Source organism: Ochlerotatus camptorhynchus, unplaced genomic scaffold, assembly GCF_037179485.1.
Source record: "Ochlerotatus camptorhynchus isolate MF236.1 unplaced genomic scaffold, CSIRO-AGI_Acam_v1.1 ptg000046l, whole genome shotgun sequence".
Lineage (NCBI taxonomy): Eukaryota > Metazoa > Arthropoda > Insecta > Diptera > Culicidae > Ochlerotatus > Ochlerotatus camptorhynchus.
Window position 1 is genome coordinate 368,524 of NW_027040537.1, and position 12,074 is coordinate 380,597.

Below are 12,074 nucleotides of genomic sequence, written 5' to 3' on the forward strand. Positions count from 1 at the left end.
TTGTGTGCTTGGTTGCAATGTATACATTGTGTAGTGTTTGGACAGATCTGATCTTCATGTTCAAGCCCACAGTTTTCACATCTTGCGTTCTTACTTTTACAAGCCGTTTTCCTGTGACCATATCTCCAGCATCTGTAACACATTTTGATAGGGAAAATATAATCTTCCACTTTTGCATTAACTCCGTAAATCGAAATAAATTCTGGAAGTTCCTGCCCGTTAACGTAAATTTTGATTGTGTATGTAGGAATCAGAATTCCATCTTTCATTCTGCTTATGCGTTCCACTTTTTCAACTTTCTTTTTACCTGCCTGAATGTTTTGTTCTATTTCCTTATCTGTTAGCGAGGGAGGGATGTTTCTTACTACTCCTATGGATTGTTTCAACATGTTTGGAACGTATACCTTGTAGTGGAATTCATCAACGAGAAGTTTTGAGTTAATCAAATCTTCCGCTTCTCTGGCTCGATTGAATGAAATTCGGTACCTTCCCTGTCCTGCAAACTTCAGTTCTTTGTAGTTTTTTATTCCGATATTGTGTAGTATCTTCGCAATTTCCATGACATGAATTGGTTTTTGATTTGGGTCCGTTCTTTCAATAAAAAACACCGTGTGTGTTGTGTTCTTAGTCCAGTTTTGTCTAGTTGAGTTCTTGTTTGTGTCACCTTTTTTCTTTTTGGATTCCTTTCCTGTATTCTCGTCATTCTTTTGTGTTAGGTTATGTTCCATTTCGTCGTCCATGTTCATGTTTTCGTCAGACATGTCTGAACCTGTTTCTTTTTTGCGTCTCATCTCGGTGTCAACTTTTGATGACTTTTTCACTTTACCCGAGTCGTCGTTGTCTTCTAACTTCCTCCTAGTTCCATAACGTTCAGATTGCGTAACTATGCCAAGCTTACCTGGAAGTGAGAATTGGTTTGGTACAAGCCAATCCTCAAATCCTCGAAATTCTGTTTCATTACCGCTCATTCACCAGAGCATACACACTTGTCTTACACCACTAGAGAAAAAAAAACTTAATAATAAACCTAACCTAACTTAATAAATATTTCTCTTTTAGATTTTTGAATTTAAAGATTGAAATAAGTCAACGGAAAAATACAAAAAATAAACGTATCGCGAAAACTTAACTTAACTATCTACACCATAAATATTTCCACCACTTTTACTTGAGAATTTTAAAATTTCCAAATTTTCAAAACCGCGTGTTCGCGAGCAAGCCAAAACAAGACGAGGAATTCACTTTCCGATGCGATTGCTTTGAACGATTGTGCGCGAATGTGCTGCTTTTATTATCTTTTTGTTTTGATTCCATTGACAGCCGGTGTCGGTTTGCGCTGGGACGGCTTGCGGACTCTGAGCGAAAGATTCCTATCCCTCTACGCTGCGGTAAAAAGAATGAAACCCCCGAACGAGTTACGTCATCTGTCAAAGGCGAAAAATGAGGCAGTCGTACTCGTAAACAATATTTTGCTTTTTCATAAAAATTTAAAAAATAAAGTTAAAAACAGCTAAGCCATCCTTTTCAACATGCTAAACATAATCACGCGAGGCATCTGCACGTCGGCCACTGTTGCCGGGAAACACAACTTCCGCAAGTTCCTGCTCTACAACAAACGGGGAACGCGTATTTTCAAAAAACTCCGGGCCGGCAACCCGGAACTGTATCCGGATATGCCAATCGATAAGCGAGGCGTGCGGGATACGGGAGTGACCCGCAACGGAAAGTACTACGAAATTGCCGAGAAGATCCCCGAGCTGATAGTGCCCAGTCTGGAGGGATGCAAGTTGCTGCCCTACGTCTCCTACCGAGCACCGGACGTAATTCAATCGGAATTCACGAGCCAGGATCTGTTCAATGCTGTTTACGCCCAGAAGGTGATTGATGATTTCAAAAGTGGCAATCTGAATGAGGATGGATCGCCGAAGGAGTGCTCGGAGGAAGAAAAGCTTAATCCGGATGAAGCTTGGATAAAGGCTAGAAAAACGGGATCGGACATGTTTTAACAAAAGGGTGTAACAACTATTTAGTATGTTTAATAAATTTATATTATAGATCTTATGCATTTTGTCTCATAAATAGTAGCTTGCGAATCCATCGGGACATCCGTTCGTCATCGTTTCCGAAAAACTAGAGAAAGAAAATGATAACTTGATTATAGAAAAATAAGCTTAAAACTAAAACTTATACTCACGTTTGGATGAAACAGGGGATCTTCCGTGTGTTCCTCTTCTGCCTTGGGAACCTTGATGGTTTGAGCAGCCAGGTCTATAACGATGTTACCACCAGCTAGATTCGTGGCAGGTTTCTTCGTCGACACAAAGCTCTGTGGAACAAACTCGTCCGCGTTCAATTTCGCCAGTAAGTCCGCTTTGCTATCCGGTTGAGGATCGAGATTCTCCTCCATCGATTTGAATACGAATTCTTGTTGCTTGCTCTGTTCGGCAGATTTCTTCGACTTTGAAGAATTGGAACTGTTGGACGAACTTGAACTTCCGGAGCTGTTATCACCGCTGCTGCTGGTGCTACTACTAGACGAATTGCTGGAGGCATCTCTCTTTTTCGAATACTTTTCCCTCGAACTAGAGCGCTTCCGTTGATGATCTCGTCTCTTTCGGTCAAGATCCTTGGAGCGACTTCTCCTTCGATAGTCACTGCCACCGCCACCGCTGGAGGACTTCTTGTGATGTTGATCACGGTGACCATGTCGGTGAGAGTGGTGACTTCCGCTTCTGGATGACGATGTCACGGTCGTTGTCGAACGAGATTTTGAGGAACGATCATCCGTACGGCGATACCGGTCGTAGTCACTGCGGCTGGAGGAATATTTTTTATCCCTTTCGCGTGATTTCGACCGCGAACGTCGACGCGGATGTTTTCTCGACCGTGACGGGGAACGAGAGTAAGAACGAGGCATTTCTAAATAGCAAAAGTTGAAAAGATTTCGTGTTGGATGTTATAAATTTTTAACAAAATACCTAGATAGTGGAATACCAACTTTTATAGACCTGATGCACTCACAGATTTTGTTTATGATGCTATTTTTACAAAAGGGTGTGTTTCTTTATACGGTTATGAATTTATACCGACTTACCTGACAGAAGTCGAACAAATTTGAAGATTTTTTTTCAAAAGGTAGGAATAATACTTCTTTTCACGGTCGATTGAAGCTCCTCAAAATGTAATTAATTATATGATTTTACGTAGCTATACTGAAGATCCGAGAGATGTCGCCCCTTCAGTGGTAGGAAAATCATTTTTGCAGTATGGAGAATATCAGAAAATCCACGATTTGTGACTAAACATGCTTTCACAGAAGGAAACAAATAAACGAGTGTTTACCTTTTCACCATAGTAATGTACTCGTGCAATTTTTGTGCATCTAAAACTGCCCATAAAGACGATAATGAATAAAAACTGAAAATTTCCATGCATTTCCAAATGGTTTCCTACCATTCCCATACATTCGAAAGTGACTGGCCCTCTGGATGTGGATGATGTGAAAAACAACAAAACATGATTAATTTAACTTTCCGCTAATCTCAGTTAACCCAAATATGGGTGAAGAATACCCATAATCGAGAAAAGTGCACGTACCCATTTTATGGGTAAATTCAATTTATTCGTATTTGTGTACATGCAATCTACGAATAATGTGAGTAAATGTTTACCTATTTATGGGTTATTGATTTTTGGTGAATTAAATTCATATTTGGGTGAATGTTTTTATTTTGGTTCTTTAATTTTGCAAAAAAAAGTAAGAGGTTTTATCAAAGACACGACCGTAGATTTGACGTAGGCTTCCATAATAAAAATTGTATGGTTAATTTGCTCAACGACGTGTTCTGGGTATCATCCAAACCATTTGTGGAATAGTTCAATGATTTGGGTAATCGTTCGTTTATGGTTATTTTTTATTAGGGTTACGTGCTCGGTATCAATATTCGGCTCTGTGTTAGGGAAACCACTTTTTTCCATCCGGTAATCGGTGACAATTTGTATCACCATTGCAACAGTAGGACATTTGTATAATTTTCAATAGTAACCTATTGGAAATTTAAATGGTGTTAATTTTAGCAGATTTGTAGAAAAAATTCCAATCAATTGGCTTGTATAGAATTAAAATCCATTCGCTATTGGCAGAGTTATCAGTGGTCAAAACCTGACCACTTTTCGTACCGTGGTCGATGTTGGTTTTTTTGAAATTGCATCCCTAAAATGTTGTTGAAAGACGTAGGGGAAGGAGGGGCATAGTGAGCATCCCGCACTTTGGCTCTGGATTTCCAGCTGCATGAAACAAATCAACTGGTAATAGGTTCAATATCATTATGATATTGATCCTACAGCCAACCAATTTGTTCCAAACGGCCGGAAATCCAAGCTGGTGCATGGGATGCTCACTATGCCCCACCTGTTCACTATTCCCTTCTTACATCTATACGTCAAAATATTGGTTTTTATCTGGGGGTAAGTCAATTTGCCACATTGTGCTAACACACCCACAGAAACAAACACCAAAATACACCCTTCCACCGCATAAAGGCTTGTATTATTTGTGAAAAACGGTATTGGCAATCACTTCGCTTTGAACTGTAAACAGATACGATCCAGCGAAATCAAATTTTGTGGATCGCACATTTTTCGCTTACGTTTACTTTTTTCACACATGCATGCAGTTCTCGCGAAAAAAGCAGCAGCTAAACGAAAAGTTAACGTTTCGTGAAAGAGCGAATCTGTTAGATTTTCACTTCACCGGAGGTGTAAACTGATCCATGTCGTTTCACATGAACTGTAAACTGCGAAAAAAGAAACTGGAAAATGTTCCAGAAACATTTTTTCACAACCTTTTTCGCTAGCAAAATTTTATGATTTTTCGCGTGCTTCATCGTTTTGCTTCGATCTGTATACTAGGCTAAAGCAAATTTTTTAATCAATTCTGGCGCCATTGTTTACATGGTTACATGTTTACAACGTTGATCGGATTCATTCCGATGTTGTTCATTTGTTAACTTGTCATTCCCAACACAGTTTACCAATTTTTGGTTTAGTTTTGACCGATCTGCAATCTACCCAAATTTGGGTAGTATTAAAATAGAGTGAAGGAAGATTGTAGCAGGGTTTCCGTTATTATACCGACAGTTGACAGCGGTGTGACGCAAAACACCACTGCCGCGGACTAGTCGACATAATACTCGAGAGCGAAAGATCGATGCGACGAGTACGTAAGAAAATTTTCAACAGTGAACAACGTCGGACACGCGATAATTCGTTGTGGTGAAAATTGCAGAAAATCGAAGTGAAAATGTGCATAAACTGATTAAAAACTAGTGCAAAACGTCACTCAGAGTAGGTAAGATAATTTTGGGATAAATTTTCCCGGTTTCAAGTGTTATCCTAGCAATAAAATGCAAAAATATTTTGCTCCAATCCGACCGTGACTCATTTTTCCATTATGTCGGACAGCAAAAGATGGCGGAGCGCTAGATCGGCTTCTGTGATGAGCTGATGGCGCTGCCATGAACCTTTTTTTTTTTTGCTCGCTTTGTTGCTGTTGAGTGTTTTCAAGGTGTTGTGTGTTTGCGTTCGTTTGCCTCGTAAGCTATTTTTTTATTGTTGTGAGCAGCTGTTTCCATGTTGTACGTTTGGGTTACTGAAACAATACTGCTGATGCTGAAATATTTACAAAAAAGTTGCTTATGTGGCAGTTTCTTTCGACATGTTATTTTTTCTCGCGTTAATAAATAGTAGGTACTTACATACGAAATAGCGGAGTTCAAGGTCAAATTGTTATCTAGACAGTTTGTCTATGCGTAGATTTCGTGGCTTAGTTTTTCTAATGATTGTATTTTATTTCTCGTTTCAGCTTCGTTGTGAAAGCAATTCATCGAATCAGTGTTGATTGATTTGTATAAATAAGTTCTTGGAAGCAGAAAACACAATCAAAAGTAGTGAGAAGAAGAGTGTTAGGTGTGACCGCCCGCGGGGTAATTCCCACTAGGTGCGGCACTAAAGTGTGTTATTCCCAAGTTGGATTTGAAATAGTGGCATTCCCCTAGTGTAGTTGGTGTTGTGAAAAGTATCAGGAGAAGAACGTCTTAAGCGACGGAAGTGCAACCATGGCGGCCACGCTCGACCAGGCAGTCGTGGATAGACGGGCAAGGGAGATCGAAACAGAATATATGTCCTCTCTTGCCGATTTGAATGTCAACAGTAAGCCGCTGATCAACATGTTGACGATCTTGGCCGAGGAGAACCTGGATTACGCTCCCATAATCGTGAATGCCGTCGAGAAGCATCTCGCCAAGGTTTATATATTATAAGACTAGATTAAATTATGTTTCAAATATTTCCGTTACAATTCATACTTGTCAATAGCCACTTGTAGTCAACGGGAAACAAGTAATTTGATTGTTTGATTAGATAGTGTTGCACACTACTGCGTAAAAGTCGCGAACAAGGCGAATGTTGGTGTGTTGTGAACAGGTTGTACTGCTTATGTAATTGTGATCGTTTGTATTCCGAGCGAGTCCAACTGGGTGATTTCACGGAACGAATACCTCATTAGTTGTCAACTGGAGAATACTCAGTCAAAGAGAAATTAAACCGCAACTCTAATTGTACCATTGCGCTTTCACTTTGCACAAATTACAGCGATAATATGAAAAGGAAACTTTAAAGATAGAGCGCTGGTAATACTGGGGAAACTTGATTATATTTGAATGCTGTCGTTTTTTGATCTAGAAATATTCATCTAAAGTTTACTTAAAAATTCGCCATTAAATTTTATAATTATTAAAATTACAACTCCAATTTTGGCAACAAGATTGAAAATATGGTGTTGCCAAAAAGAAGAGACCCGTAACAAAATCGGACGATTCTTTTTTTCAATTGAATATTTTTGTTTGTGTGCGCTTCAATAATTGATAATTAGATTGAAAGTTTCTCTAACGCAATGCTTTACTTAGGTGTGAAATATCACTTAACTCTTTGTTTTTGTTTTCTTCTGTCCAATTAATGGTATTTGTCAGATTTTGTTTCCACCATCTGAGTGCTCCAAATCGCTGGCAAACAACTCTAAAACTAACAATGTCTGTCATTGTATTCTTTAAGCAGCTCTTCGTGGGCTTTTGGGACACCTTCAAGATACACACAACTTAAATTAGCTATATGTCGAAGACATCATGATTTGTTGTCTTCGCTAATACCCTGTGCAGAATGGCTTATCATGTAATATAGGCTGTCTTGCAATGAGCACTCAAGCTAGATACACTTAATCTAGCTCGGTAAAATCTCCAACAGCTGACAACCTCGGCATTTACTTCTGCTGATATCTCTGCAAAATATCTGTTTGTTAGCTGATATCTCAGCAAAATGTTATTTGTTAGCTGAGTCTCGGCAATTGTTGAACAGAATCTCAGCAAAATAAATTGCAGAATTATTCGGCTGTTGGAATCTCGGCGGAAATTTTTAAGTGTGTATGAGTGCTCATTGCAAGACAGCCTATATTACATGATATATTATATTATATATATATATTATATTATATTATATACCGTGACCGCCCCTTATTGTGCGCAGTTCCTAATTGTGCGCATTTCAAGCATTCCTTCTACATTTTACGAACATTACTCATTGTTATCCCCACAATATTATTTTTCATTGAAGCACTGTTGAATAACATATCTGAATTCACAATAATATTTGCATTTTACAGAAATTAAGTGAACAAAATTAAAAAAAAAAAACACAATCTACAACGCTGAAAACGTTAAAAAATCAGCTTCGTTAGCTTGAACGTTTGCACCGCGTTCGAAGTGTTGTTTTAAATTTCGAAGTGAAACCCAGTAAAAGAATTGGAATATTTACCGTAGTTGGTAAGATATATTTGCATTAATCGTATCCTACTCAAAAACTAGCGGTTACATATATAATTTTTGTGCAAAATTACGATTTACTATTGCGCAGAATTAGGCACCATTGTTTTTATTTATGTTCCTAATCATGCGCAGAGTCCTCCAAGATGAATCGTGGCCGGAAGAATGTGCAGTACAACCAAAATCACATGGTTCTGGCCATGGATATGGTCAGAAGAGGATTTTCGGTTCGTCGAGCCGCAAAAGTCCATGGAATCCCTGAGAGCACTCTTCGTAAAAAAAATTGCCCTTGGTACTTCGGAAGTAATGCGTCCAGGAAGACCAACCGTTTTAAATAAGCAAGAGGAGGACCGCATCATCCAGTGGATAATCGAGATGGCTTGGGCTGGCTTCCCGGTGGACTCCCATAGCCTGAAAACGTCGGTCGCATATTACTTTAAATCCACAGGAAATTCAAGTTTCCATAAAACGCATGCTCCTGGTCGAAAATGGTTAACACTATTTTTGAAACGGCATCCCAACATTTCCTGAAGAATCCCAGGTGCTCTTTCGAAACAGCGGACGTATGTCACTGAAGGTAAAATTAGGAGCTGGTTTGAAGAAGTCGACCGGCATATTGAACAAGCTAGCTTGAAAGATGCCATGAAGCATCCGACCCGAATTTTCAATATGGATGAAACGTCAATTCGACTTGTGCCCACAAAAGAATCTGTAAAATTCTTCAATATAAAGTGTAATTACATTTTGTTTTCCTTTTAGATGCAATAACCATTATATTCCAACAATTTATTGCTATTTTTTAGCTGCGCACAATTAGGAACAAATGTGCGCACAATTAGGAACATGGGCAATAAAGTGCGCATAATTAGGCACCCAACATCGCTGTATAAAATGATCGCTTTTGACACAATGATCGGTTTACCTATAATATTAATATATTGTTTCGATTGTTATAGGTATTATCAATACATTCTACTAAATAATTAATTTAAATGTCATTTTAAAATGTCTAATGTAATGTTTAAATCTCAAAAACATCTTAACTGCGCACAATATGGTACCTTCACGGTATATATATATATATATATATATATTATATTATAAGTCATAGTCTCTACGGGGTATAAGATTAATCTAGAAAGAGTTTGCCACATTTTGGATTGTTTGACAATCCAAGCGTAAGCATGGTGGAAAGTTTGCAGGTTCCCAATACGTTCGATTCGAGCAAGGAAAGAACCTTAGGGAGCACGCATTAAGTAAACTATGTTACGCGACCTTGAGGTAAAATCAATTCCTTCTCCCTCTTTCGTCACGATTTTCCTATACCTAATGCATTGATTGTCACACATTTGTAAACCCTCCTCTCCCTCCCCCCTTTATAGCGTGACGTACTTAATGGATGCTCCCTTATTGTTCTTTAGAAACCTTTTTCTAGAAGCAGCACTCAGCGCCGCTGGGAACCTGGGAAGTAGCTCTGATTCATCAGCATTATAGATTTGATACGCTCGATATACACCTCTTTTAATAGTTCCACTCTTACAAAGCGAAGCTTACCGCTAAGGAAATAAAAATAATTCTGTGACACTACCCCGAACGCCGTAACCCCGAACGCCGTTACCCCGAATGCCACTACCCCGAATGGCCATTACCCCGAAATTAAGACAAATGGAAGAACAGCATGTGATCAAAAGATGGGTAAATTTTTTAGAAGTAAATTTTCTTTTGTAGTTTAAACTAAATACAAATGATAAAAATAACAATTTAAAATTGATTCATGCAAATCAGTGATGCAAAAGTTCACTATGATTCGCGAGCTTTTTCCTAGGTTAAATCTCTATTGAAAGTATGCCAGTTGGGCAGGAATGTCAGTAAGGCTTGAGCGTCAGTTTAGCTATTTATCAAATGTTGTAGTGAATGTGTGTAGTATTATTTATGTAATTTTTGAATCTGGAAGAGATTTAGTATAACCAAATGTATTTTATACCAAATGAAAATTTTATAACATTCCCCAGAAAAGCATTCCCCTGAATGTACCATTCTCCAGAAAAGTATGCCATGTATTATTGACGATTTTAGTTTATTATAGTCACTCCAAGAATCTCCTTTCGCGTATATAAAAAGAAGAGAAAAACTTCTTAATGGGTCAGGGGTTTGAGGAGACCTTAATGAATCAAGGGGTTCTCCCTTCTTTAAAAATATAAGAAAAGGAAATAATTTTTTTTTTTTTTTTGGAAATACGATAAACAAGGGAATGTTCGCTTCTTTGATCATATATAAAAGAGAACATCATTAATTCGATAAATATATAATAAAGAAGGGAATATTCCTTTCTTTGAAAATATAACAAAAGAAAACAATTAATTCTTTGAATATACGATAAAGAAGGGAATATTGAATATAAAAAGAGAACATCAGTAATTCTATGGATAAACGATAAAGAAGTGAATATATCTTTCTTTGAATATATAAAAGAGAAAATAAGTAATTCTTTGGATGTATGATAAAGCAGGGAATATTCCCTTAGTCAATACATGGCATACTTTTCTGGGGAATGGTGCATTCTGGGAAATGGAATTCTAGGGAATGATTTTCGGGGGAATGGTTTTCTGGTTTTAGAATCCAAATGACCATTATGTCAAAAGACCATTATGCTACGTTATGTTAAGCCAAGTGGATTTATGCCAAAGGCGTTCCCCCATTAATTGTTAAACCGGCCCTGATTGGATGATCTTCTGTAAAATGTTTTCTTAGTATCGTATTGACTAACTCCGATATCAACATCAAACCAGTTTGACGTTCAAAAAAAAAACAACGTCTAACACTTGGACTTTTTGACGGGAATCACCCTGTTGTTAATTAATACATAGGTTTAACTTTTTGTTCTATTTCCAATATAGTACCAGTGTTTAACCAACAAAAGACAATTAGTAAAATAAACAGCTTTTGGAAATGAATTCGGGGTAATGGTCATTCGGGGTAGAGTACTATTCGGGGTAACGGCGTTCGGGGTAACGGCGTTCGGGGTTATGGCGTTCGGGGTAGTGTCATAGAATCAATAAAAATAGAATGTTGGCACGTTTTGATTTTTCTAAAAACATTGGAACATCAGAATTCCAAGAAAGTTCCAAGTTTTTTCTGTGATTCTTATGAAAATTTACAAAATGGTGAGGTTTGTTTTGCGGTATTTTATACCTTACTTTTTATGTCAAACAAAAAAAAGTTAACATAACTTATTCAGAATGGTCATGGAAATATCCTCTCCTTAAACTTAAACCAGAACATTTTCTTGGAACTTTCCTAAGAATTCCCTTGAATGCCTTCTTAAAATTAAATGACCTTGAAGATTTTCTGAAAATTTTCTTTGAACTCTAAAATCTTCTCTGAAATCCCCTGGAATTTTCTTCTGAATTTTCATGAAACTTTCCCAAGAATTTCGTTTATATTGTTCTATTGAATTGTACCGAAGACAACATATCAAGAAGACTGGCAACTCTTCCGTTTTCTCATACGACCGCTATGAGACCGACACAATCGCGTCATCTGCCGCTTAAAGGTAAATGCTTCGAACAATGGTATAGCAAAGATTACAACCTCAGAAGAAAGGTTTGTGTATTTGTTCATTTTTCTATGCAGTACTTCCACCTTCACTCGAGCGCAGTGCTACTGTATCTCGCTTGGATTCTGGAAAAGTTGCCAGTCTTCTTGATTTGAAGTCTTCGATTGTACCCAGCATATGATTTTTTTGCTATGTTTTCCCCTTCTGAATCTTCCTCAGTATTCCTATGAAGTTATCCTCAGATCACCATTTAAATTCTGTTTATAATTATCTTTATATTATCTCGGAATTATTCTTAAAATCGATCTGTTACTATCTTTATGATTATCATACAATTCTTCTCAGATTCAACTACTAGAATCAGAACGGCCGATGAGACTAATGCAAAGGATACACTTGTATGACGAGCTATGAGCATGAGTATTATTTTTGTAATAATGACGAGCAATATACAAAAACTATACAAGTGGAACCATGGATGAGCATGAGTTTTATTATACAAATCAGACTCATGCTCATATTTTGTCATACAACTGTATCCACGGCATAAGTCAGAGAGGTTAATGTTTACTCAGTTGTATGAGAAAATTATTAAAACGCATTCTACTCAGCACTGAGAACTGCGTTTTTAGAAATATATCATA

At 37.6% G+C, this 12,074-nt stretch overlaps 3 protein-coding genes across 3 annotated transcripts in view; 2 read left to right on the forward strand and 1 right to left on the reverse strand.

Annotated features, from left to right (window-relative positions):
- Positions 1 to 1,463: 1,463 nt before the first annotated feature.
- On the forward strand, positions 1,464 to 2,061 carry mRpL41 (mitochondrial ribosomal protein L41). The gene has a single exon (XM_065239061.1). The coding sequence runs from the start codon at positions 1,530 to 1,532 to the stop codon at positions 2,004 to 2,006; it is 477 nt and encodes a 158-aa protein (XP_065095133.1). The 5' UTR covers positions 1,464 to 1,529; the 3' UTR covers positions 2,007 to 2,061.
- LOC135717047 (serine/Arginine-related protein 53) lies at positions 2,026 to 2,942 on the reverse strand. The gene is made up of 2 exons (XM_065239054.1): positions 2,195 to 2,942; positions 2,026 to 2,130 (listed from the first exon to the last, which is right to left on the reverse strand). Exons 1-2 carry the CDS (start codon positions 2,915 to 2,917, stop codon positions 2,059 to 2,061), a joined length of 795 nt encoding a protein of 264 aa, XP_065095126.1. The 5' UTR covers positions 2,918 to 2,942; the 3' UTR covers positions 2,026 to 2,058.
- A 2,265-nt stretch (positions 2,943 to 5,207) lies between these two features.
- The window catches only part of Pcf11 (Pcf11 cleavage and polyadenylation factor subunit), a 34,635-nt gene continuing 27,768 nt past the window's right edge, over positions 5,208 to 12,074 (forward strand). Inside the window, exons 1-2 of the mRNA XM_065238981.1 lie at positions 5,208 to 5,350; positions 5,864 to 6,305. Of these exons, the coding sequence (XP_065095053.1) occupies positions 6,117 to 6,305 (189 nt within the window). The 5' untranslated portion in view covers positions 5,208 to 5,350; positions 5,864 to 6,116. The remainder of the gene's footprint in view (positions 5,351 to 5,863; positions 6,306 to 12,074) is intronic.

Coding starts and splice junctions, on each gene's coding strand:
- mRpL41 (XM_065239061.1), top strand. CDS start 1,530: ATGCTAAACATAATCACGCGAGGCATCTGCACGTCGGCCACTGTTGCC.
- LOC135717047 (XM_065239054.1), bottom strand. CDS start 2,917: ATGCCTCGTTCTTACTCTCGTTCCCCGTCACGGTCGAGAAAACATCCG. Junction 2,131..2,194: donor ATCCCCTGTTTCATCCAAAC/GTGAGTATAAGT, acceptor TTCTTTCTCTAG/TTTTTCGGAAACGATGACGA.